Here is a 26,923-nt window from a genome sequence, read left to right as displayed (position 1 = left end):
ACCCAGCACAAAACCACGGGCTCACGATACCATTGGGGAGGTTGGAAAAGGGCCACAATACTTCTCTTTACGAATTAGGTCTCCAGCAAAAGCAAAACACAGAACAGAATGGCGGGGCTCCCAGCCCGTGACACAAGCCCTTCACTTACCCAAACTAAGGCTCCAACACGCTCACGCACTTCTCCCCGTGCCTCTCGCGCACGCTCCCCACAGCACCAGCCACTCGGCCATCTCTCTTCCCCAGCAAGGCTCTCCGGCCATCACAGCAAGCGGAATCAGAGAAATCAAATTCCTCAGCGCGCAAGGAACCTCTGCAGGTCATCTCCTTCAAACCAACCTCCTCGAGCACGCCTCTCTTCGGCGTTCACCTTGGCAGGAAACCACCTGCCCACCAAGCCGCTCTATCACTCTACCGCTCCCCCTCCTCAACCGCGTAGCGGGCAGAAAACATGACAAAAGGCGCCCGAGTCAACATAAGAACAGGGGAGATCACTCACCTACCATCAGGTGACTCGACTCAGGGAAGTTCACTGAATTTATTGAAAAATCGATGTCACAGTAGCATCATGAGAAATAAACCCCAGTCTTAACACACCTTCCCCCCAACCCCTCCCTTCTCCCACGCTCAACTCCACTCACAAATTCTCCACCTCCTCCCCACCAAGCCACCCAGGGGGACCAGGAACAGGGTTGCGGTCAGGTCATCACACGCTGCCTCCGACGCTCCTTCCTCCTCACACTCTTTCCCTGCTCCAGCGTGGAATCCCACACACGGGAGACACTCCTGCACAAAATTCTCCATCGTGGCTCCCTCCCACAGGCTGCAGTTCTTCACAAACTGCTCCTGCTAGGGTCCATTCCACGACGTGCACTCCTTCAGCAACCGACTGCTCCAGTCTAAGGCGCCCACGGGGTCCCACGTCCTGCCAGAAGCCCACGCCAGCGCAGCCTTCCCACAGGGTCACAGCCTCTTTCAGGACCATCCACCTGCTCCAGCACGGAGTCCTCCACGGGCTGCAGGCGGATATCTGCTCCAACGCAGGCCTCAGTGGGAGCCCAGGGGACAAACGGCTTCACCAAGCTCTACCCTATGGGCTGCAGGGGAATCTCTGCTCCGGCACCTGGAGCAACTCCTCACCCTCCTTCTTCGCTGACCTTGATGGCCGTGGAGTTTTTTCTCTCACATATTATCATCACGCCTCTCTTCCACTTACAATTGTGCAGGTACTGCTTTCCCCCTCTTAAATAGGTTATCAAAGAGGTGATACCAACATTGCTCATTAGCTCTCGTTTGCCTACAAGCAGGTCCATCTCCGAGTCGGCTGACACCCTTTCACAGAAACATACAATCATAAAGGTTGGAAAAGACCCATCAGGTCCAACCGTTAAACTAGCACTGCCAGGTCCACCACCACTAACGCTGCCCCTCTGCCTCTCGCCATATTCACGGGCTCTCAGAGAACCTCACCTGCCCTTGCGAGGTGAGCCACATCAAGCGCTACAGCCCAGGATGCAAACGTGCCGGCCCGAGAAAAGGGGAGCTCTACAGCGGGGCAAACACAAGCCTACGGCCAGCGTGGCAGGCCTCCCAACAACACAGGCCTCACGAGCTCGCAACCAGGGCTGCCGGCAAAATGTCCTGCTCTCGCAAGCAGGCCTCCTCTGCCTGCTTGCACTCGCACCCACGGGGACGGCACCGAGGGGCACAAAAACAAACAGGCGGCCCCCTTTCTGTCAGCCACAACCTTACAAGAAAGACGGGCACCAAGACACCCAGGCAGCACAACCAACGGGAAAGCTCAGGCCTAAACACAGGCTTAGCCACGTGGCAGCAAGGTGGGCAAGGCCCAAAAGCAATGGAAGGGGCAGCACCTCACACTGCCACACCTCCAAAGCACACACCGGCCATCCAGGGCTCCAAGCAAATGCAGACCCCGCTTCACAACGCAACCGCAGCTGCAAACCACACCACACGACTGCCATGCGATGACCTCACTGATGGCACCCCACCTCTCCTATGCTCTGGTTGTGTCTTCTACCCGCCCAGACACACACCACCGACGCCAACACTTTGGCCTCTAATACTCGCACTTAAAAGCTGCCGCCAGGGCCAAGTGGACATGCCGTCACGAGGAGGACGTGAAATTGCAGAATTGCAGGAAGGAAAACACGCCCCACCTCATTACTTGCGAGGCTGTGGCATGCAAGAGCTGCTCGCCGAACAATGCTGTCATGCGCAAAGGCTGTCACGCCCCTTGGGGGCCAGCATAAAAGCCGGCCCAGCGCCTCTCTCCCTCACACACTTCTCCTGACGCCTTCTCCTACGCGGTCAACAAGGTGAGCGCGAACCCCCTTCCCCTCCGTCTCCTGCCCCACCCGGCCCAGCTCTTACAGCACGCTCGGCCACCAGCCTCACCGCTCCTGACGCCTCCCCACCGCCACCCACGCTCCCCACAGCCCCACACCACGCCTCCCCACTCCCTCGCCCTCCTCACACACCCCCGCTCTCTCAACACCCTCTCTTCCAGGACCCCTCCGCACCACAGACATGGCCTGCTACGACCTCTGCAGCCCCTGCGGACCCACCCCGCTGGCTAACAGCTGCAACGAGCCCTGCGTCAGGCAGTGCGAGGACTCCCGCGTCGTCATCCAGCCTTCCACCGTGGTGGTCACCCTGCCGGGACCCATCCTCAGCTCCTTCCCCCAGAGCACCGCCGTCGGATCCTCCTCATCGGCTGCCGTGGGCAACATCCTCAGCTCCCAGGGAGTGCCCGTCTCCTCCGGTGCCTTCGGCTACGGCTACGGCTTCGGAGGCCTGGGCTGCTTCGGCGGCAGAAGAGGCTGCTCCCCCTGCTAAGGGCCCTCGCCACCCTCCCTAACGCCAACCACCCAAAGCCTGGAAGCCAAGCCATGCACTGAGGACGCGCCCCCAGGCCCTCCCTGGCACATCGACCTGCCATCCACAGCTCCTCCTCTCAAGGCACCAAGCACGCAAGCAGGCAAAGGGGCCAACCCCGGCCGGCTGCAAACGTGGCCCGTCTGCCCCTTCCTCTTCTCCAACTTCCTTCTTTGCATCGCCCCTTCTGCTCTCTCCACTGTTCTCCACTGCAACCAGCTTCTCGCAAGCCAAAGACCACCAGGGACCTCCGGTGTGCAACTCCCACCCCGGGGCAGCAAGACCTCCGTGCTCTGGCTAAAGCTCCCGCACGCAAGGGACCTCAGCTGACGGTCGCCCTACCTGCATCTCAGACCCCCTCCCTTCCATTTGCCTCTTTGCCCTTTTCACTGATTGTTTGGCCTCAATAAACAACTCCTGCATCACAGCCCCAGACGCCTCCGCTTCTCTTCTTCTCCCAAGGCTCTTCCAGTCTCACCCAGCACAAAACCACGGGCTCACGATACCATTGGGGAGGTTGGAAAAGGGCCACAATACTTCTCTTTACGAATTAGGTCTCCAGCAAAAGCAAAACACAGAACAGAATGGCGGGGCTCCCAGCCCGTGACACAAGCCCTTCACTTACCCAAACTAAGGCTCCAACACGCTCACGCACTTCTCCCCGTGCCTCTCGCGCACGCTCCCCACAGCACCAGCCACTCGGCCATCTCTCTTCCCCAGCAAGACTCTCCGGCCATCACAGCAAGCGGAATCAGAGAAATCAAATTCCTCAGCGCGCAAGGAACCTCTGCAGGTCATCTCCTTCAAACCAACCTCCTCGAGCACGCCTCTCTTCGGCGTTCACCTTGGCAGGAAACCACCTGCCCACCAAGCCGCTCTATCACTCTACCGCTCCCCCTCCTCAACCGCGTAGCGGGCAGAAAACATGACAAAAGGCGCCCGAGTCAACATAAGAACAGGGGAGATCACTCACCTACCATCAGGTGACTCGACTCAGGGAAGTTCACTGAATTTATTGAAAAATCGATGTCACAGTAGCATCATGAGAAATAAACCCCAGTCTTAACACACCTTCCCCCCAACCCCTCCCTTCTCCCACGCTCAACTCCACTCACAAATTCTCCACCTCCTCCCCACCAAGCCACCCAGGGGGACCAGGAACAGGGTTGCGGTCAGGTCATCACACGCTGCCTCCGACGCTCCTTCCTCCTCACACTCTTTCCCTGCTCCAGCGTGGAATCCCACACACGGGAGACACTCCTGCACAAAATTCTCCATCGTGGCTCCCTCCCACAGGCTGCAGTTCTTCACAAACTGCTCCTGCTAGGGTCCATTCCACGACGTGCACTCCTTCAGCAACCGACTGCTCCAGTCTAAGGCGCCCACGGGGTCCCACGTCCTGCCAGAAGCCCACGCCAGCGCAGCCTTCCCACAGGGTCACAGCCTCTTTCAGGACCATCCACCTGCTCCAGCACGGAGTCCTCCACGGGCTGCAGGCGGATATCTGCTCCAACGCAGGCCTCAGTGGGAGCCCAGGGGACAAACGGCTTCACCAAGCTCTACCCTATGGGCTGCAGGGGAATCTCTGCTCCGGCACCTGGAGCAACTCCTCACCCTCCTTCTTCGCTGACCTTGATGGCCGTGGAGTTTTTTCTCTCACGGATTATCATCACGCCTCTCTTCCACTTACAATTGTGCAGGTACTGCTTTCCCCCTCTTAAATAGGTTATCAAAGAGGTGATACCAACATTGCTCATTAGCTCTCGTTTGCCTACAAGCAGGTCCATCTCGGAGTCGGCTGACACCCTTTCACAGAAACACACAATCATAAAGGTTGGAAAAGACCCATCAGGTCCAACCGTTAAACTAGCACTGCCAGGTCCACCACCACTAACGCTGCCCCTCTGCCTCTCGCCATATTCACGGGCTCTCAGAGAACCTCACCTGCCCTTGCGAGGTGAGCCACATCAAGCGCTACAGCCCAGGATGCAAACGTGCCGGCCCGAGAAAAGGGGAGCTCTACAGCGGGGCAAACACAAGCCTACGGCCAGCGTGGCAGGCCTCCCAACAACACAGGCCTCACGAGCTCGCAACCAGGGCTGCCGGCAAAATGTCCTGCTCTCGCAAGCAGGCCTCCTCTGCCTGCTTGCACTCGCACCCACGGGGACGGCACCGAGGGGCACAAAAACAAACAGGCGGCCCCCTTTCTATCAGCCACAACCTTACAAGAAAGACGGGCACCAAGACACCCAGGCAGCACAACCAACGGGAAAGCTCAGGCCTAAACACAGGCTTAGCCACGTGGCAGCAAGGTGGGCAAGGCCCAAAAGCAATGGAAGGGGCAGCACCTCACACTGCCACACCTCCAAAGCACACACCGGCCATCCAGGGCTCCAAGCAAATGCAGACCCCGCTTCACAACGCAACCGCAGCTGCAAACCACACCACACGACTGCCATGCGATGACCTCACTGATGGCACCCCACCTCTCCTATGCTCTGGTTGTGTCTTCTACCCGCCCAGACACACACCACCGACGCCAACACTTTGGCCTCTAATACTCGCACTTAAAAGCTGCCGCCAGGGCCAAGTGGACATGCCGTCACGAGGAGGACGTGAAATTGCAGAATTGCAGGAAGGAAAACACGCCCCACCTCATTACTTGCGAGGCTGTGGCATGCAAGAGCTGCTCGCCGAACAATGCTGTCATGCGCAAAGGCTGTCACGCCCCTTGGGGGCCAGCATAAAAGCCGGCCCAGCGCCTCTCTCCCTCACACACTTCTCCTGACGCCTTCTCCTACGCGGTCAACAAGGTGAGCGCGAACCCCCTTCCCCTCCGTCTCCTGCCCCACCCGGCCCAGCTCTTACAGCACGCTCGGCCACCAGCCTCACCGCTCCTGACGCCTCCCCACCGCCACCCACGCTCCCCACAGCCCCACACCACGCCTCCCCACTCCCTCGCCCTCCTCACACACCCCCGCTCTCTCAACACCCTCTCTTCCAGGACCCCTCCGCACCACAGACATGGCCTGCTACGACCTCTGCAGCCCCTGCGGACCCACCCCGCTGGCTAACAGCTGCAACGAGCCCTGCGTCAGGCAGTGCGAGGACTCCCGCGTCGTCATCCAGCCTTCCACCGTGGTGGTCACCCTGCCGGGACCCATCCTCAGCTCCTTCCCCCAGAGCACCGCCGTCGGATCCTCCTCATCGGCTGCCGTGGGCAACATCCTCAGCTCCCAGGGAGTGCCCGTCTCCTCCGGTGCCTTCGGCTACGGCTACGGCTTCGGAGGCCTGGGCTGCTTCGGCGGCAGAAGAGGCTGCTCCCCCTGCTAAGGGCCCTCGCCACCCTCCCTAACACCAACCACCCAAAGCCTGGAAGCCAAGCCATGCACTGAGGACGCGCCCCCAGGCCCTCCCTGGCACATCGACCTGCCATCCACAGCTCCTCCTCTCAAGGCACCAAGCACGCAAGCAGGCAAAGGGGCCAACCCCGGCCGGCTGCAAACGTGGCCCGTCTGCCCCTTCCTCTTCTCCAACTTCCTTCTTTGCATCGCCCCTTCTGCTCTCTCCACTGTTCTCCACTGCAACCAGCTTCTCGCAAGCCAAAGACCACCAGGGACCTCCGGTGTGCAACTCCCACCCCGGGGCAGCAAGACCTCCGTGCTCTGGCTAAAGCTCCCGCACGCAAGGGACCTCAGCTGACGGTCGCCCTACCTGCATCTCAGACCCCCTCCCTTCCATTTGCCTCTTTGCCCTTTTCACTGATTGTTTGGCCTCAATAAACAACTCCTGCATCACAGCCCCAGACGCCTCCGCTTCTCTTCTTCTCCCAAGGCTCTTCCAGTCTCACCCAGCACAAAACCACGGGCTCACGATACCATTGGGGAGGTTGGAAAAGGGCCACAATACTTCTCTTTACGAATTAGGTCTCCAGCAAAAGCAAAACACAGAACAGAATGGCGGGGCTCCCAGCCCGTGACACAAGCCCTTCACTTACCCAAACTAAGGCTCCAACACGCTCACGCACTTCTCCCCGTGCCTCTCGCGCACGCTCCCCACAGCACCAGCCACTCGGCCATCTCTCTTCCCCAGCAAGACTCTCCGGCCATCACAGCAAGCGGAATCAGAGAAATCAAATTCCTCAGCGCGCAAGGAACCTCTGCAGGTCATCTCCTTCAAACCAACCTCCTCGAGCACGCCTCTCTTCGGCGTTCACCTTGGCAGGAAACCACCTGCCCACCAAGCCGCTCTATCACTCTACCGCTCCCCCTCCTCAACCGCGTAGCGGGCAGAAAACATGACAAAAGGCGCCCGAGTCAACATAAGAACAGGGGAGATCACTCACCTACCATCAGGTGACTCGACTCAGGGAAGTTCACTGAATTTATTGAAAAATCGATGTCACAGTAGCATCATGAGAAATAAACCCCAGTCTTAACACACCTTCCCCCCAACCCCTCCCTTCTCCCACGCTCAACTCCACTCACAAATTCTCCACCTCCTCCCCACCAAGCCACCCAGGGGGACCAGGAACAGGGTTGCGGTCAGGTCATCACACGCTGCCTCCGACGCTCCTTCCTCCTCACACTCTTTCCCTGCTCCAGCGTGGAATCCCACACACGGGAGACACTCCTGCACAAAATTCTCCATCGTGGCTCCCTCCCACAGGCTGCAGTTCTTCACAAACTGCTCCTGCTAGGGTCCATTCCACGACGTGCACTCCTTCAGCAACCGACTGCTCCAGTCTAAGGCGCCCACGGGGTCCCACGTCCTGCCAGAAGCCCACGCCAGCGCAGCCTTCCCACAGGGTCACAGCCTCTTTCAGGACCATCCACCTGCTCCAGCACGGAGTCCTCCACGGGCTGCAGGCGGATATCTGCTCCAACGCAGGCCTCAGTGGGAGCCCAGGGGACAAACGGCTTCACCAAGCTCTACCCTATGGGCTGCAGGGGAATCTCTGCTCCGGCACCTGGAGCAACTCCTCACCCTCCTTCTTCGCTGACCTTGATGGCCGTGGAGTTTTTTCTCTCACGGATTATCATCACGCCTCTCTTCCACTTACAATTGTGCAGGTACTGCTTTCCCCCTCTTAAATAGGTTATCAAAGAGGTGATACCAACATTGCTCATTAGCTCTCGTTTGCCTACAAGCAGGTCCATCTCCGAGTCGGCTGACACCCTTTCACAGAAACACACAATCATAAAGGTTGGAAAAGACCCATCAGGTCCAACCGTTAAACTAGCACTGCCAGGTCCACCACCACTAACGCTGCCCCTCTGCCTCTCGCCATATTCACGGGCTCTCAGAGAACCTCACCTGCCCTTGCGAGGTGAGCCACATCAAGCGCTACAGCCCAGGATGCAAACGTGCCGGCCCGAGAAAAGGGGAGCTCTACAGCGGGGCAAACACAAGCCTACGGCCAGCGTGGCAGGCCTCCCAACAACACAGGCCTCACGAGCTCGCAACCAGGGCTGCCGGCAAAATGTCCTGCTCTCGCAAGCAGGCCTCCTCTGCCTGCTTGCACTCGCACCCACGGGGACGGCACCGAGGGGCACAAAAACAAACAGGCGGCCCCCTTTCTGTCAGCCACAACCTTACAAGAAAGACGGGCACCAAGACACCCAGGCAGCACAACCAACGGGAAAGCTCAGGCCTAAACACAGGCTTAGCCACGTGGCAGCAAGGTGGGCAAGGCCCAAAAGCAATGGAAGGGGCAGCACCTCACACTGCCACACCTCCAAAGCACACACCGGCCATCCAGGGCTCCAAGCAAATGCAGACCCCGCTTCACAACGCAACCGCAGCTGCAAACCACACCACACGACTGCCATGCGATGACCTCACTGATGGCACCCCACCTCTCCTATGCTCTGGTTGTGTCTTCTACCCGCCCAGACACACACCACCGACGCCAACACTTTGGCCTCTAATACTCGCACTTAAAAGCTGCCGCCAGGGCCAAGTGGACATGCCGTCACGAGGAGGACGTGAAATTGCAGAATTGCAGGAAGGAAAACACGCCCCACCTCATTACTTGCGAGGCTGTGGCATGCAAGAGCTGCTCGCCGAACAATGCTGTCATGCGCAAAGGCTGTCACGCCCCTTGGGGGCCAGCATAAAAGCCGGCCCAGCGCCTCTCTCCCTCACACACTTCTCCTGACGCCTTCTCCTACGCGGTCAACAAGGTGAGCGCGAACCCCCTTCCCCTCCGTCTCCTGCCCCACCCGGCCCAGCTCTTACAGCACGCTCGGCCACCAGCCTCACCGCTCCTGACGCCTCCCCACCGCCACCCACGCTCCCCACAGCCCCACACCACGCCTCCCCACTCCCTCGCCCTCCTCACACACCCCCGCTCTCTCAACACCCTCTCTTCCAGGACCCCTCCGCACCACAGACATGGCCTGCTACGACCTCTGCAGCCCCTGCGGACCCACCCCGCTGGCTAACAGCTGCAACGAGCCCTGCGTCAGGCAGTGCGAGGACTCCCGCGTCGTCATCCAGCCTTCCACCGTGGTGGTCACCCTGCCGGGACCCATCCTCAGCTCCTTCCCCCAGAGCACCGCCGTCGGATCCTCCTCATCGGCTGCCGTGGGCAACATCCTCAGCTCCCAGGGAGTGCCCGTCTCCTCCGGTGCCTTCGGCTACGGCTACGGCTTCGGAGGCCTGGGCTGCTTCGGCGGCAGAAGAGGCTGCTCCCCCTGCTAAGGGCCCTCGCCACCCTCCCTAACACCAACCACCCAAAGCCTGGAAGCCAAGCCATGCACTGAGGACGCGCCCCCAGGCCCTCCCTGGCACATCGACCTGCCATCCACAGCTCCTCCTCTCAAGGCACCAAGCACGCAAGCAGGCAAAGGGGCCAACCCCGGCCGGCTGCAAACGTGGCCCGTCTGCCCCTTCCTCTTCTCCAACTTCCTTCTTTGCATCGCCCCTTCTGCTCTCTCCACTGTTCTCCACTGCAACCAGCTTCTCGCAAGCCAAAGACCACCAGGGACCTCCGGTGTGCAACTCCCACCCCGGGGCAGCAAGACCTCCGTGCTCTGGCTAAAGCTCCCGCACGCAAGGGACCTCAGCTGACGGTCGCCCTACCTGCATCTCAGACCCCCTCCCTTCCATTTGCCTCTTTGCCCTTTTCACTGATTGTTTGGCCTCAATAAACAACTCCTGCATCACAGCCCCAGACGCCTCCGCTTCTCTTCTTCTCCCAAGGCTCTTCCAGTCTCACCCAGCACAAAACCACGGGCTCACGATACCATTGGGGAGGTTGGAAAAGGGCCACAATACTTCTCTTTACGAATTAGGTCTCCAGCAAAAGCAAAACACAGAACAGAATGGCGGGGCTCCCAGCCCGTGACACAAGCCCTTCACTTACCCAAACTAAGGCTCCAACACGCTCACGCACTTCTCCCCGTGCCTCTCGCGCACGCTCCCCACAGCACCAGCCACTCGGCCATCTCTCTTCCCCAGCAAGGCTCTCCGGCCATCACAGCAAGCGGAATCAGAGAAATCAAATTCCTCAGCGCGCAAGGAACCTCTGCAGGTCATCTCCTTCAAACCAACCTCCTCGAGCACGCCTCTCTTCGGCGTTCACCTTGGCAGGAAACCACCTGCCCACCAAGCCGCTCTATCACTCTACCGCTCCCCCTCCTCAACCGCGTAGCGGGCAGAAAACATGACAAAAGGCGCCCGAGTCAACATAAGAACAGGGGAGATCACTCACCTACCATCAGGTGACTCGACTCAGGGAAGTTCACTGAATTTATTGAAAAATCGATGTCACAGTAGCATCATGAGAAATAAACCCCAGTCTTAACACACCTTCCCCCCAACCCCTCCCTTCTCCCACGCTCAACTCCACTCACAAATTCTCCACCTCCTCCCCACCAAGCCACCCAGGGGGACCAGGAACAGGGTTGCGGTCAGGTCATCACACGCTGCCTCCGACGCTCCTTCCTCCTCACACTCTTTCCCTGCTCCAGCGTGGAATCCCACACACGGGAGACACTCCTGCACAAAATTCTCCATCGTGGCTCCCTCCCACAGGCTGCAGTTCTTCACAAACTGCTCCTGCTAGGGTCCATTCCACGACGTGCACTCCTTCAGCAACCGACTGCTCCAGTCTAAGGCGCCCACGGGGTCCCACGTCCTGCCAGAAGCCCACGCCAGCGCAGCCTTCCCACAGGGTCACAGCCTCTTTCAGGACCATCCACCTGCTCCAGCACGGAGTCCTCCACGGGCTGCAAGCGGATATCTGCTCCAACGCGGACCTCAGTGGGAACCCAGGGGACAAACTGCTTCACCAAGCTCTACCCTATGGGCTGCAGGGGAATCTCTGCTCCGGCACCTGGAGCAACTCCTCACCCTCCTTCTTCGCTGACCTTGATGGCCGTGGAGTTTTTTCTCTCACGGATTATCATCACGCCTCTCTTCCACTTACAATTGTGCAGGTACTGCTTTCCCCCTCTTAAATAGGTTATCAAAGAGGTGATACCAACATTGCTCATTAGCTCTCGTTTGCCTACAAGCAGGTCCATCTCGGAGTCGGCTGACACCCTTTCACAGAAACACACAATCATAAAGGTTGGAAAAGACCCATCAGGTCCAACCGTTAAACTAGCACTGCCAGGTCCACCACCACTAACGCTGCCCCTCTGCCTCTCGCCACATTCACGGGCTCTCAGAGAACCTCACCTGCCCTTGCGAGGTGAGCCACATCAAGCGCTACAGCCCAGGATGCAAACGTGCCGGCCCGAGAAAAGGGGAGCTCTACAGCGGGGCAAACACAAGCCTACGGCCAGCGTGGCAGGCCTCCCAACAACACAGGCCTCACGAGCTCGCAACCAGGGCTGCCGGCAAAATGTCCTGCTCTCGCAAGCAGGCCTCCTCTGCCTGCTTGCACTCGCACCCACGGGGACGGCACCGAGGGGCACAAAAACAAACAGGCGGCCCCCTTTCTATCAGCCACAACCTTACAAGAAAGACGGGCACCAAGACACCCAGGCAGCACAACCAACGGGAAAGCTCAGGCCTAAACACAGGCTTAGCCACGTGGCAGCAAGGTGGGCAAGGCCCAAAAGCAATGGAAGGGGCAGCACCTCACACTGCCACACCTCCAAAGCACACACCGGCCATCCAGGGCTCCAAGCAAATGCAGACCCCGCTTCACAACGCAACCGCAGCTGCAAACCACACCACACGACTGCCATGCGATGACCTCACTGATGGCACCCCACCTCTCCTATGCTCTGGTTGTGTCTTCTACCCGCCCAGACACACACCACCGACGCCAACACTTTGGCCTCTAATACTCGCACTTAAAAGCTGCCGCCAGGGCCAAGTGGACACGCCGTCACGAGGAGGACGTGAAATTGCAGAATTGCGGGAAGGAAAACACGCCCCACCTCATTACTTGCGAGGCTGTGGCATGCAAGAGCTGCTCGCCGAACAATGCTGTCATGCGCAAAGGCTGTCACGCCCCTTGGGGGCCAGCATAAAAGCCGGCCCAGCGCCTCTCTCCCTCACACACTTCTCCTGACGCCTTCTCCTACGCGGTCAACAAGGTGAGCGCGAACCCCCTTCCCCTCCGTCTCCTGCCCCACCCGGCCCAGCTCTTACAGCACGCTCGGCCACCAGCCTCACCGCTCCTGACGCCTCCCCACCGCCACCCACGCTCCCCACAGCCCCACACCACGCCTCCCCACTCCCTCGCCCTCCTCACACACCCCCGCTCTCTCAACACCCTCTCTTCCAGGACCCCTCCGCACCACAGACATGGCCTGCTACGACCTCTGCAGCCCCTGCGGACCCACCCCGCTGGCTAACAGCTGCAACGAGCCCTGCGTCAGGCAGTGCGAGGACTCCCGCGTCGTCATCCAGCCTTCCACCGTGGTGGTCACCCTGCCGGGACCCATCCTCAGCTCCTTCCCCCAGAGCACCGCCGTCGGATCCTCCTCATCGGCTGCCGTGGGCAACATCCTCAGCTCCCAGGGAGTGCCCGTCTCCTCCGGTGCCTTCGGCTACGGCTACGGCTTCGGAGGCCTGGGCTGCTTCGGCGGCAGAAGAGGCTGCTCCCCCTGCTAAGGGCCCTCGCCACCCTCCCTAACACCAACCACCCAAAGCCTGGAAGCCAAGCCATGCACTGAGGACGCGCCCCCAGGCCCTCCCTGGCACATCGACCTGCCATCCACAGCTCCTCCTCTCAAGGCACCAAGCACGCAAGCAGGCAAAGGGGCCAACCCCGGCCGGCTGCAAACGTGGCCCGTCTGCCCCTTCCTCTTCTCCAACTTCCTTCTTTGCATCGCCCCTTCTGCTCTCGCCACTGTTCTCCACTGCAACCAGCTTCTCGCAAGCCAAAGACCACCAGGGACCTCCGGTGTGCAACTCCCACCCCGGGGCAGCAAGACCTCCGTGCTCTGGCTAAAGCTCCCGCACGCAAGGGACCTCAGCTGACGGTCGCCCTACCTGCATCTCAGACCCCCTCCCTTCCATTTGCCTCTTTGCCCTTTTCACTGATTGTTTGGCCTCAATAAACAACTCCTGCATCACAGCCCCAGACGCCTCCGCTTCTCTTCTTCTCCCAAGGCTCTTCCAGTCTCACCCAGCACAAAACCACGGGCTCACGATACCATTGGGGAGGTTGGAAAAGGGCCACAATACTTCTCTTTACGAATTAGGTCTCCAGCAAAAGCAAAACACAGAACAGAATGGCGGGGCTCCCAGCCCGTGACACAAGCCCTTCACTTACCCAAACTAAGGCTCCAACACGCTCACGCACTTCTCCCCGTGCCTCTCGCGCACGCTCCCCACAGCACCAGCCACTCGGCCATCTCTCTTCCCCAGCAAGACTCTCCGGCCATCACAGCAAGCGGAATCAGAGAAATCAAATTCCTCAGCGCGCAAGGAACCTCTGCAGGTCATCTCCTTCAAACCAACCTCCTCGAGCACGCCTCTCTTCGGCGTTCACCTTGGCAGGAAACCACCTGCCCACCAAGCCGCTCTATCACTCTACCGCTCCCCCTCCTCAACCGCGTAGCGGGCAGAAAACATGACAAAAGGCGCCCGAGTCAACATAAGAACAGGGGAGATCACTCACCTACCATCAGGTGACTCGACTCAGGGAAGTTCACTGAATTTATTGAAAAATCGATGTCACAGTAGCATCATGAGAAATAAACCCCAGTCTTAACACACCTTCCCCCCAACCCCTCCCTTCTCCCACGCTCAACTCCACTCACAAATTCTCCACCTCCTCCCCACCAAGCCACCCAGGGGGACCAGGAACAGGGTTGCGGTCAGGTCATCACACGCTGCCTCCGACGCTCCTTCCTCCTCACACTCTTTCCCTGCTCCAGCGTGGAATCCCACACACGGGAGACACTCCTGCACAAAATTCTCCATCGTGGCTCCCTCCCACAGGCTGCAGTTCTTCACAAACTGCTCCTGCTAGGGTCCATTCCACGACGTGCACTCCTTCAGCAACCGACTGCTCCAGTCTAAGGCGCCCACGGGGTCCCACGTCCTGCCAGAAGCCCACGCCAGCGCAGCCTTCCCACAGGGTCACAGCCTCTTTCAGGACCATCCACCTGCTCCAGCACGGAGTCCTCCACGGGCTGCAGGCGGATATCTGCTCCAACGCAGACCTCAGTGGGAACCCAGGGGACAAACGGCTTCACCAAGCTCTACCCTATGGGCTGCAGGGGAATCTCTGCTCCGGCACCTGGAGCAACTCCTCACCCTCCTTCTTCGCTGACCTTGATGGCCGTGGAGTTTTTTCTCTCACGGATTATCATCACGCCTCTCTTCCACTTACAATTGTGCAGGTACTGCTTTCCCCCTCTTAAATAGGTTATCAAAGAGGTGATACCAACATTGCTCATTAGCTCTCGTTTGCCTACAAGCAGGTCCATCTCGGAGTCGGCTGACACCCTTTCACAGAAACACACAATCATAAAGGTTGGAAAAGACCCATCAGGTCCAACCGTTAAACTAGCACTGCCAGGTCCACCACCACTAACGCTGCCCCTCTGCCTCTCGCCATATTCACGGGCTCTCAGAGAACCTCACCTGCCCTTGCGAGGTGAGCCACATCAAGCGCTACAGCCCAGGATGCAAACGTGCCGGCCCGAGAAAAGGGGAGCTCTACAGCGGGGCAAACACAAGCCTACGGCCAGCGTGGCAGGCCTCCCAACAACACAGGCCTCACGAGCTCGCAACCAGGGCTGCCGGCAAAATGTCCTGCTCTCGCAAGCAGGCCTCCTCTGCCTGCTTGCACTCGCACCCACGGGGACGGCACCGAGGGGCACAAAAACAAACAGGCGGCCCCCTTTCTGTCAGCCACAACCTTACAAGAAAGACGGGCACCAAGACACCCAGGCAGCACAACCAACGGGAAAGCTCAGGCCTAAACACAGGCTTAGCCACGTGGCAGCAAGGTGGGCAAGGCCCAAAAGCAATGGAAGGGGCAGCACCTCACACTGCCACACCTCCAAAGCACACACCGGCCATCCAGGGCTCCAAGCAAATGCAGACCCCGCTTCACAACGCAACCGCAGCTGCAAACCACACCACACGACTGCCATGCGATGACCTCACTGATGGCACCCCACCTCTCCTATGCTCTGGTTGTGTCTTCTACCCGCCCAGACACACACCACCGACGCCAACACTTTGGCCTCTAATACTCGCACTTAAAAGCTGCCGCCAGGGCCAAGTGGACATGCCGTCACGAGGAGGACGTGAAATTGCAGAATTGCGGGAAGGAAAACACGCCCCACCTCATTACTTGCGAGGCTGTGGCATGCAAGAGCTGCTCGCCGAACAATGCTGTCATGCGCAAAGGCTGTCACGCCCCTTGGGGGCCAGCATAAAAGCCGGCCCAGCGCCTCTCGCCCTCACACACTTCTCCTGACGCCTTCTCCTACGCGGTCAACAAGGTGAGCGCGAACCCCCTTCCCCTCCGTCTCCTGCCCCACACGGCCCAGCTCTTACAGCACGCTCGGCCACCAGCCTCACCGCTCCTGACGCCTCCCCACCGCCACCCACGCTCCCCACAGCCCCACACCACGCCTCCCCACTCCCTCGCCCTCCTCACACACCCCCGCTCTCTCAACACCCTCTCTTCCAGGACCCCTCCGCACCACAGACATGGCCTGCTACGACCTCTGCAGCCCCTGCGGACCCACCCCGCTGGCTAACAGCTGCAACGAGCCCTGCGTCAGGCAGTGCGAGGACTCCCGCGTCGTCATCCAGCCTTCCACCGTGGTGGTCACCCTGCCGGGACCCATCCTCAGCTCCTTCCCCCAGAGCACCGCCGTCGGATCCTCCTCATCGGCTGCCGTGGGCAACATCCTCAGCTCCCAGGGAGTGCCCGTCTCCTCCGGTGCCTTCGGCTACGGCTACGGCTTCGGAGGCCTGGGCTGCTTCGGCGGCAGAAGAGGCTGCTCCCCCTGCTAAGGGCCCTCGCCACCCTCCCTAACACCAACCACCCAAAGCCTGGAAGCCAAGCCATGCACTGAGGACGCGCCCCCAGGCCCTCCCTGGCACATCGACCTGCCATCCACAGCTCCTCCTCTCAAGGCACCAAGCACGCAAGCAGGCAAAGGGGCCAACCCCGGCCGGCTGCAAACGTGGCCCGTCTGCCCCTTCCTCTTCTCCAACTTCCTTCTTTGCATCGCCCCTTCTGCTCTCTCCACTGTTCTCCACTGCAACCAGCTTCTCGCAAGCCAAAGACCACCAGGGACCTCCGGTGTGCAACTCCCACCCCGGGGCAGCAAGACCTCCGTGCTCTGGCTAAAGCTCCCGCACGCGAGGGACCTCAGCTGACGGTCGCCCTACCTGCATCTCAGACCCCCTCCCTTCCATTTGCCTCTTTGCCCTTTTCACTGATTGTTTGGCCTCAATAAACAACTCCTGCATCACAGCCCCAGACGCCTCCGCTTCTCTTCTTCTCCCAAGGCTCTTCCAGTCTCACCCAGCACAAAACCACGGGCTCACGATACCATTGGGGAGGTTGGAAAAGGGCCACAATACTTCTCTTTACGAATTAGGTCTCCAGCAAAAGCAAAACACAGAACAGAATGGCGGGGCTCCCAGCCCGTGACACAAGCCCTTCACTTACCCAAACTAAGGCTCCAACACGCTCACGCACTTCTCCCCGTGCCTCTCGCGCACGCTCCCCACAGCACCAGCCACTCGGCCATCTCTCTTCCCCAGCAAGGCTCTCCGGCCATCACAGCAAGCGGAATCAGAGAAATCAAATTCCTCAGCGCGCAAGGAACCTCTGCAGGTCATCTCCTTCAAACCAACCTCCTCGAGCACGCCTCTCTTCGGCGTTCACCTTGGCAGGAAACCACCTGCCCACCAAGCCGCTCTATCACTCTACCGCTCCCCCTCCTCAACCGCGTAGCGGGCAGAAAACATGACAAAAGGCGCCCGAGTCAACATAAGAACAGGGGAGATCACTCACCTACCATCAGGTGACTCGACTCAGGGAAGTTCACTGAATTTATTGAAAAATCGATGTCACAGTAGCATCATGAGAAATAAACCCCAGTCTTAACACACCTTCCCCCCAACCCCTCCCTTCTCCCACGCTCAACTCCACTCACAAATTCTCCACCTCCTCCCCACCAAGCCACCCAGGGGGACCAGGAACAGGGTTGCGGTCAGGTCATCACACGCTGCCTCCGACGCTCCTTCCTCCTCACACTCTTTCCCTGCTCCAGCGTGGAATCCCACACACGGGAGACACTCCTGCACAAAATTCTCCATCGTGGCTCCCTCCCACAGGCTGCAGTTCTTCACAAACTGCTCCTGCTAGGGTCCATTCCACGACGTGCACTCCTTCAGCAACCGACTGCTCCAGTCTAAGGCGCCCACGGGGTCCCACGTCCTGCCAGAAGCCCACGCCAGCGCAGCCTTCCCACAGGGTCACAGCCTCTTTCAGGACCATCCACCTGCTCCAGCACGGAGTCCTCCACGGGCTGCAGGCGGATATCTGCTCCAACGCGGACCTCAGTGGGAGCCCAGGGGACAAACGGCTTCACCAAGCTCTACCCTATGGGCTGCAGGGGAATCTCTGCTCCGGCACCTGGAGCAACTCCTCACCCTCCTTCTTCGCTGACCTTGATGGCCGTGGAGTTTTTTCTCTCACGGATTATCATCACGCCTCTCTTCCACTTACAATTGTGCAGGTACTGCTTTCCCCCTCTTAAATAGGTTATCAAAGAGGTGATACCAACATTGCTCATTAGCTCTCGTTTGCCTACAAGCAGGTCCATCTCCGAGTCGGCTGACACCCTTTCACAGAAACACACAATCATAAAGGTTGGAAAAGACCCATCAGGTCCAACCGTTAAACTAGCACTGCCAGGTCCACCACCACTAACGCTGCCCCTCTGCCTCTCGCCATATTCACGGGCTCTCAGAGAACCTCACCTGCCCTTGCGAGGTGAGCCACATCAAGCGCTACAGCCCAGGATGCAAACGTGCCGGCCCGAGAAAAGGGGAGCTCTACAGCGGGGCAAACACAAGCCTACGGCCAGCGTGGCAGGCCTCCCAACAACACAGGCCTCACGAGCTCGCAACCAGGGCTGCCGGCAAAATGTCCTGCTCTCGCAAGCAGGCCTCCTCTGCCTGCTTGCACTCGCACCCACGGGGACGGCACCGAGGGGCACAAAAACAAACAGGCGGCCCCCTTTCTATCAGCCACAACCTTACAAGAAAGACGGGCACCAAGACACCCAGGCAGCACAACCAACGGGAAAGCTCAGGCCTAAACACAGGCTTAGCCACGTGGCAGCAAGGCGGGCAAGGCCCAAAAGCAATGGAAGGGGCAGCACCTCACACTGCCACACCTCCAAAGCACACACCGGCCATCCAGGGCTCCAAGCAAATGCAGACCCCGCTTCACAACGCAACCGCAGCTGCAAACCACACCACACGACTGCCATGCGATGACCTCACTGATGGCACCCCACCTCTCCTATGCTCTGGTTGTGTCTTCTACCCGCCCAGACACACACCACCGACGCCAACACTTTGGCCTCTAATACTCGCACTTAAAAGCTGCCGCCAGGGCCAAGTGGACACGCCGTCACGAGGAGGACGTGAAATTGCAGAATTGCGGGAAGGAAAACACGCCCCACCTCATTACTTGCGAGGCTGTGGCATGCAAGAGCTGCTCGCCGAACAATGCTGTCATGCGCAAAGGCTGTCACGCCCCTTGGGGGCCAGCATAAAAGCCGGCCCAGCGCCTCTCTCCCTCACACACTTCTCCTGACGCCTTCTCCTACGCGGTCAACAAGGTGAGCGCGAACCCCCTTCCCCTCCGTCTCCTGCCCCACCCGGCCCAGCTCTTACAGCACGCTCGGCCACCAGCCTCACCGCTCCTGACGCCTCCCCACCGCCACCCACGCTCCCCACAGCCCCACACCACGCCTCCCCACTCCCTCGCCCTCCTCACACACCCCCGCTCTCTCAACACCCTCTCTTCCAGGACCCCTCCGCACCACAGACATGGCCTGCTACGACCTCTGCAGCCCCTGCGGACCCACCCCGCTGGCTAACAGCTGCAACGAGCCCTGCGTCAGGCAGTGCGAGGACTCCCGCGTCGTCATCCAGCCTTCCACCGTGGTGGTCACCCTGCCGGGACCCATCCTCAGCTCCTTCCCCCAGAGCACCGCCGTCGGATCCTCCTCATCGGCTGCCGTGGGCAACATCCTCAGCTCCCAGGGAGTGCCCGTCTCCTCCGGTGCCTTCGGCTACGGCTACGGCTTCGGAGGCCTGGGCTGCTTCGGCGGCAGAAGAGGCTGCTCCCCCTGCTAAGGGCCCTCGCCACCCTCCCTAACACCAACCACCCAAAGCCTGGAAGCCAAGCCATGCACTGAGGACGCGCCCCCAGGCCCTCCCTGGCACATCGACCTGCCATCCACAGCTCCTCCTCTCAAGGCACCAAGCACGCAAGCAGGCAAAGGGGCCAACCCCGGCCGGCTGCAAACGTGGCCCGTCTGCCCCTTCCTCTTCTCCAACTTCCTTCTTTGCATCGCCCCTTCTGCTCTCTCCACTGTTCTCCACTGCAACCAGCTTCTCGCAAGCCAAAGACCACCAGGGACCTCCGGTGTGCAACTCCCACCCCGGGGCAGCAAGACCTCCGTGCTCTGGCTAAAGCTCCCGCACGCAAGGGACCTCAGCTGACGGTCGCCCTACCTGCATCTCAGACCCCCTCCCTTCCATTTGCCTCTTTGCCCTTTTCACTGATTGTTTGGCCTCAATAAACAACTCCTGCATCACAGCCCCAGACGCCTCCGCTTCTCTTCTTCTCCCAAGGCTCTTCCAGTCTCACCCAGCACAAAACCACGGGCTCACGATACCATTGGGGAGGTTGGAAAAGGGCCACAATACTTCTCTTTACGAATTAGGTCTCCAGCAAAAGCAAAACACAGAACAGAATGGCGGGGCTCCCAGCCCGTGACACAAGCCCTTCACTTACCCAAACTAAGGCTCCAACACGCTCACGCACTTCTCCCCGTGCCTCTCGCGCACGCTCCCCACAGCACCAGCCACTCGGCCATCTCTCTTCCCCAGCAAGGCTCTCCGGCCATCACAGCAAGCGGAATCAGAGAAATCAAATTCCTCAGCGCGCAAGGAACCTCTGCAGGTCATCTCCTTCAAACCAACCTCCTCGAGCACGCCTCTCTTCGGCGTTCACCTTGGCAGGAAACCACCTGCCCACCAAGCCGCTCTATCACTCTACCGCTCCCCCTCCTCAACCGCGTAGCGGGCAGAAAACATGACAAAAGGCGCCCGAGTCAACATAAGAACAGGGGAGATCACTCACCTACCATCAGGTGACTCGACTCAGGGAAGTTCACTGAATTTATTGAAAAATCGATGTCACAGTAGCATCATGAGAAATAAACCCCAGTCTTAACACACCTTCCCCCCAACCCCTCCCTTCTCCCACGCTCAACTCCACTCACAAATTCTCCACCTCCTCCCCACCAAGCCACCCAGGGGGACCAGGAACAGGGTTGCGGTCAGGTCATCACACGCTGCCTCCGACGCTCCTTCCTCCTCACACTCTTTCCCTGCTCCAGCGTGGAATCCCACACACGGGAGACACTCCTGCACAAAATTCTCCATCGTGGCTCCCTCCCACAGGCTGCAGTTCTTCACAAACTGCTCCTGCTAGGGTCCATTCCACGACGTGCACTCCTTCAGCAACCGACTGCTCCAGTCTAAGGCGCCCACGGGGTCCCACGTCCTGCCAGAAGCCCACGCCAGCGCAGCCTTCCCACAGGGTCACAGCCTCTTTCAGGACCATCCACCTGCTCCAGCACGGAGTCCTCCACGGGCTGCAGGCGGATATCTGCTCCAACACAGACCTCAGTGGGAACCCAGGGGACAAACGGCTTCACCAAGCTCTACCCTATGGGCTGCAGGGGAATCTCTGCTCCGGCACCTGGAGCAACTCCTCACCCTCCTTCTTCGCTGACCTTGATGGCCGTGGAGTTTTTTCTCTCACGGATTATCATCACGCCTCTCTTCCACTTACAATTGTGCAGGTACTGCTTTCCCCCTCTTAAATAGGTTATCAAAGAGGTGATACCAACATTGCTCATTAGCTCTCGTTTGCCTACAAGCAGGTCCATCTCCGAGTCGGCTGACACCCTTTCACAGAAACACACAATCATAAAGGTTGGAAAAGACCCATCAGGTCCAACCGTTAAACTAGCACTGCCAGGTCCACCACCACTAACGCTGCCCCTCTGCCTCTCGCCGTATTCACGGGCTCTCAGAGAACCTCACCTGCCCTTGCGAGGTGAGCCACATCAAGCGCTACAGCCCAGGATGCAAACGTGCCGGCCCGAGAAAAGGGGAGCTCTACAGCGGGGCAAACACAAGCCTACGGCCAGCGTGGCAGGCCTCCCAACAACACAGGCCTCACGAGCTCGCAACCAGGGCTGCCGGCAAAATGTCCTGCTCTCGCAAGCAGGCCTCCTCTGCCTGCTTGCACTCGCACCCACGGGGACGGCACCGAGGGGCACAAAAACAAACAGGCGGCCCCCTTTCTATCAGCCACAACCTTACAAGAAAGACGGGCACCAAGACACCCAGGCAGCACAACCAACGGGAAAGCTCAGGCCTAAACACAGGCTTAGCCACGTGGCAGCAAGGCGGGCAAGGCCCAAAAGCAATGGAAGGGGCAGCACCTCACACTGCCACACCTCCAAAGCACACACCGGCCATCCAGGGCTCCAAGCAAATGCAGACCCCGCTTCACAACGCAACCGCAGCTGCAAACCACACCACACGACTGCCATGCGATGACCTCACTGATGGCACCCCACCTCTCCTATGCTCTGGTTGTGTCTTCTACCCGCCCAGACACACACCACCGACGCCAACACTTTGGCCTCTAATACTCGCACTTAAAAGCTGCCGCCAGGGCCAAGTGGACACGCCGTCACGAGGAGAACGTGAAATTGCAGAATTGCGGGAAGGAAAACACGCCCCACCTCATTACTTGCGAGGCTGTGGCATGCAAGAGCTGCTCGCCGAACAATGCTGTCATGCGCAAAGGCTGTCACGCCCCTTGGGGGCCAGCATAAAAGCCGGCCCAGCGCCTCTCTCCCTCACACACTTCTCCTGACGCCTTCTCCTACGCGGTCAACAAGGTGAGCGCGAACCCCCTTCCCCTCCGTCTCCTGCCCCACCCGGCCCAGCTCTTACAGCACGCTCGGCCACCAGCCTCACCGCTCCTGACGCCTCCCCACCGCCACCCACGCTCCCCACAGCCCCACACCACGCCTCCCCACTCCCTCGCCCTCCTCACACACCCCCGCTCTCTCAACACCCTCTCTTCCAGGACCCCTCCGCACCACAGACATGGCCTGCTACGACCTCTGCAGCCCCTGCGGACCCACCCCGCTGGCTAACAGCTGCAACGAGCCCTGCGTCAGGCAGTGCGAGGACTCCCGCGTCGTCATCCAGCCTTCCACCGTGGTGGTCACCCTGCCGGGACCCATCCTCAGCTCCTTCCCCCAGAGCACCGCCGTCGGATCCTCCTCATCGGCTGCCGTGGGCAACATCCTCAGCTCCCAGGGAGTGCCCGTCTCCTCCGGTGCCTTCGGCTACGGCTACGGCTTCGGAGGCCTGGGCTGCTTCGGCGGCAGAAGAGGCTGCTCCCCCTGCTAAGGGCCCTCGCCACCCTCCCTAACGCCAACCACCCAAAGCCTGGAAGCCAAGCCATGCACTGAGGACGCGCCCCCAGGCCCTCCCTGGCACATCGACCTGCCATCCACAGCTCCTCCTCTCAAGGCACCAAGCACGCAAGCAGGCAAAGGGGCCAACCCCGGCCGGCTGCAAACGTGGCCCGTCTGCCCCTTCCTCTTCTCTAACTTCCTTCTTTGCATCGCCCCTTCTGCTCTCTCCACTGTTCTCCACTGCAACCAGCTTCTCGCAAGCCAAAGACCACCAGGGACCTCCGGTGTGCAACTCCCACCCCGGGGCAGCAAGACCTCCGTGCTCTGGCTAAAGCTCCCGCACGCGAGGGACCTCAGCTGACGGTCGCCCTACCTGCATCTCAGACCCCCTCCCTTCCATTTGCCTCTTTGCCCTTTTCACTGATTGTTTGGCCTCAATAAACAACTCCTGCATCACAGCCCCAGACGCCTCCGCTTCTCTTCTTCTCCCAAGGCTCTTCCAGTCTCACCCAGCACAAAACCACGGGCTCACGATACCATTGGGGAGGTTGGAAAAGGGCCACAATACTTCTCTTTACGAATTAGGTCTCCAGCAAAAGCAAAACACAGAACAGAATGGCGGGGCTCCCAGCCCGTGACACAAGCCCTTCACTTACCCAAACTAAGGCTCCAACACGCTCACGCACTTCTCCCCGTGCCTCTCGCGCACGCTCCCCACAGCACCAGCCACTCGGCCATCTCTCTTCCCCAGCAAGACTCTCCGGCCATCACAGCAAGCGGAATCAGAGAAATCAAATTCCTCAGCGCGCAAGGAACCTCTGCAGGTCATCTCCTTCAAACCAACCTCCTCGAGCACGCCTCTCTTCGGCGTTCACCTTGGCAGGAAACCACCTGCCCACCAAGCCGCTCTATCACTCTACCGCTCCCCCTCCTCAACCGCGTAGCGGGCAGAAAACATGACAAAAGGCGCCCGAGTCAACATAAGAACAGGGGAGATCACTCACCTACCATCAGGTGACTCGACTCAGGGAAGTTCACTGAATTTATTGAAAAATCGATGTCACAGTAGCATCATGAGAAATAAACCCCAGTCTTAACACACCTTCCCCCCAACCCCTCCCTTCTCCCACGCTCAACTCCACTCCCAAATTCTCCACCTCCTCCCCACCAAGCCACCCAGGGGGACCAGGAACAGGGTTGCGGTCAGGTCATCACACGCTGCCTCCGACGCTCCTTCCTCCTCACACTCTTTCCCTGCTCCAGCGTGGAATCCCACACACGGGAGACACTCCTGCACAAAATTCTCCATTGTGGCTCCCTCCCACAGGCTGCAGTTCTTCACAAACTGCTCCTGCTAGGGTCCATTCCACGACGTGCACTCCTTCAGCAACCGACTGCTCCAGTCTAAGGCGCCCACGGGGTCCCACGTCCTGCCAGAAGCCCACGCCAGCGCAGCCTTCCCACAGGGTCACAGCCTCTTTCAGGACCATCCACCTGCTCCAGCACGGAGTCCTCCACGGGCTGCAAGCAGATATCTGCTCCAACGCGGACCTCAGTGGGAACCCAGGGGACAAACTGCTTCACCAAGCTCTACCCTATGGGCTGCAGGGGAATCTCTGCTCCGGCACCTGGAGCAACTCCTCACCCTCCTTCTTCGCTGACCTTGATGGCCGTGGAGTTTTTTCTCTCACGGATTATCATCACGCCTCTCTTCCACTTACAATTGTGCAGGTACTGCTTTCCCCCTCTTAAATAGGTTATCAAAGAGGTGATACCAACATTGCTCATTAGCTCTCGTTTGCCTACAAGCAGGTCCATCTCGGAGTCGGCTGACACCCTTTCACAGAAACACACAATCATAAAGGTTGGAAAAGACCCATCAGGTCCAACCGTTAAACTAGCACTGCCAGGTCCACCACCACTAACGCTGCCCCTCTGCCTCTCGCCGTATTCACGGGCTCTCAGAGAACCTCACCTGCCCTTGCGAGGTGAGCCACATCAAGCGCTACAGCCCAGGATGCAAACGTGCCGGCCCGAGAAAAGGGGAGCTCTACAGCGGGGCAAACACAAGCCTACGGCCAGCGTGGCAGGCCTCCCAACAACACAGGCCTCACGAGCTCGCAACCAGGGCTGCCGGCAAAATGTCCTGCTCTCGCAAGCAGGCCTCCTCTGCCTGCTTGCACTCGCACCCACGGGGACGGCACCGAGGGGCACAAAAACAAACAGGCGGCCCCCTTTCTATCAGCCACAACCTTACAAGAAAGACGGGCACCAAGACACCCAGGCAGCACAACCAACGGGAAAGCTCAGGCCTAAACACAGGCTTAGCCACGTGGCAGCAAGGCGGGCAAGGCCCAAAAGCAATGGAAGGGGCAGCACCTCACACTGCCACACCTCCAAAGCACACACCGGCCATCCAGGGCTCCAAGCAAATGCAGACCCCGCTTCACAACGCAACCGCAGCTGCAAACCACACCACACGACTGCCATGCGATGACCTCACTGATGGCACCCCACCTCTCCTATGCTCTGGTTGTGTCTTCTACCCGCCCAGACACACACCACCGACGCCAACACTTTGGCCTCTAATACTCGCACTTAAAAGCTGCCGCCAGGGCCAAGTGGACATGCCGTCACGAGGAGGACGTGAAATTGCAGAATTGCGGGAAGGAAAACACGCCCCACCTCATTACTTGCGAGGCTGTGGCATGCAAGAGCTGCTCGCCGAACAATGCTGTCATGCGCAAAGGCTGTCACGCCCCTTGGGGGCCAGCATAAAAGCCGGCCCAGCGCCTCTCGCCCTCACACACTTCTCCTGACGCCTTCTCCTACGCGGTCAACAAGGTGAGCGCGAACCCCCTTCCCCTCCGTCTCCTGCCCCACCCGGCCCAGCTCTTACAGCACGCTCGGCCACCAGCCTCACCGCTCCTGACGCCTCCCCACCGCCACCCACGCTCCCCACAGCCCCACACCACGCCTCCCCACTCCCTCGCCCTCCTCACACACCCCCGCTCTCTCAACACCCTCTCTTCCAGGACCCCTCCGCACCACAGACATGGCCTGCTACGACCTCTGCAGCCCCTGCGGACCCACCCCGCTGGCTAACAGCTGCAACGAGCCCTGCGTCAGGCAGTGCGAGGACTCCCGCGTCGTCATCCAGCCTTCCACCGTGGTGGTCACCCTGCCGGGACCCATCCTCAGCTCCTTCCCCCAGAGCACAGCCGTCGGATCCTCCTCATCGGCTGCCGTGGGCAACATCCTCAGCTCCCAGGGAGTGCCCGTCTCCTCCGGTGCCTTCGGCTACGGCTACGGCTTCGGAGGCCTGGGCTGCTTCGGCGGCAGAAGAGGCTGCTCCCCCTGCTAAGGGCCCTCGCCACCCTCCCTAACACCAACCACCCAAAGCCTGGAAGCCAAGCCATGCACTGAGGACGCACCCCCAGGCCCTCCCTGGCACATCGACCTGCCATCCACAGCTCCTCCTCTCAAGGCACCAAGCACGCAAGCAGGCAAAGGGGCCAACCCCGGCCGGCTGCAAACGTGGCCCGTCTGCCCCTTCCTCTTCTCCAACTTCCTTCTTTGCATCGCCCCTTCTGCTCTCTCCACTGTTCTCCACTGCAACCAGCTTCTCGCAAGCCAAAGACCACCAGGGACCTCCGGTGTGCAACTCCCACCCCGGGGCAGCAAGACCTCCGTGCTCTGGCTAAAGCTCCCGCACGCAAGGGACCTCAGCTGACGGTCGCCCTACCTGCATCTCAGACCCCCTCCCTTCCATTTGCCTCTTTGCCCTTTTCACTGATTGTTTGGCCTCAATAAACAACTCCTGCAT

At 59.7% G+C, this 26,923-nt stretch overlaps 8 protein-coding genes across 8 annotated transcripts; all 8 read left to right on the top strand.

The window, feature by feature from the left end:
- Window positions 1–2,224: 2,224 nt before the first annotated feature.
- On the top strand, window positions 2,225–2,857 carry LOC129202918 (feather keratin-like). Its single transcript, XM_054816580.1, is given in 3 exon segments — window positions 2,225–2,275; window positions 2,277–2,337; window positions 2,529–2,857. Coding segments are annotated over 3 exon segments (441 nt in total).
- Window positions 2,858–5,596: 2,739 nt separating this feature from the next.
- Window positions 5,597–6,229, top strand: LOC129202914 (feather keratin-like). The gene is given in 3 exon segments (XM_054816565.1): window positions 5,597–5,647; window positions 5,649–5,709; window positions 5,901–6,229. Coding segments are annotated over 3 exon segments (441 nt in total).
- A 2,739-nt stretch (window positions 6,230–8,968) lies between these two features.
- LOC129202883 (feather keratin-like) lies at window positions 8,969–9,601 on the top strand. Its single transcript, XM_054816492.1, is given in 3 exon segments — window positions 8,969–9,019; window positions 9,021–9,081; window positions 9,273–9,601. Coding segments are annotated over 3 exon segments (441 nt in total).
- A 2,739-nt stretch (window positions 9,602–12,340) lies between these two features.
- LOC129202882 (feather keratin-like) lies at window positions 12,341–12,973 on the top strand. Its single transcript, XM_054816491.1, is given in 3 exon segments — window positions 12,341–12,391; window positions 12,393–12,453; window positions 12,645–12,973. Coding segments are annotated over 3 exon segments (441 nt in total).
- A 2,739-nt stretch (window positions 12,974–15,712) lies between these two features.
- LOC129202877 (feather keratin-like) lies at window positions 15,713–16,345 on the top strand. Its single transcript, XM_054816478.1, is given in 3 exon segments — window positions 15,713–15,763; window positions 15,765–15,825; window positions 16,017–16,345. Coding segments are annotated over 3 exon segments (441 nt in total).
- A 2,739-nt stretch (window positions 16,346–19,084) lies between these two features.
- LOC129202775 (feather keratin-like) lies at window positions 19,085–19,717 on the top strand. Its single transcript, XM_054816309.1, is given in 3 exon segments — window positions 19,085–19,135; window positions 19,137–19,197; window positions 19,389–19,717. Coding segments are annotated over 3 exon segments (441 nt in total).
- Window positions 19,718–22,456: 2,739 nt separating this feature from the next.
- On the top strand, window positions 22,457–23,089 carry LOC129202786 (feather keratin-like). Its single transcript, XM_054816322.1, is given in 3 exon segments — window positions 22,457–22,507; window positions 22,509–22,569; window positions 22,761–23,089. Coding segments are annotated over 3 exon segments (441 nt in total).
- A 2,739-nt stretch (window positions 23,090–25,828) lies between these two features.
- LOC129202768 (feather keratin-like) lies at window positions 25,829–26,461 on the top strand. Its single transcript, XM_054816288.1, is given in 3 exon segments — window positions 25,829–25,879; window positions 25,881–25,941; window positions 26,133–26,461. Coding segments are annotated over 3 exon segments (441 nt in total).
- Window positions 26,462–26,923: the final 462 nt, after the last annotated feature.

Source organism: Grus americana, chromosome 2, assembly GCF_028858705.1.
Source record: "Grus americana isolate bGruAme1 chromosome 2, bGruAme1.mat, whole genome shotgun sequence".
NCBI classification, from domain to species: Eukaryota; Metazoa; Chordata; class Aves; order Gruiformes; family Gruidae; genus Grus; species Grus americana.
Note: the sequence above shows the minus strand (reverse complement) of the source record. Positions and strands in the feature narration are given on the sequence as shown.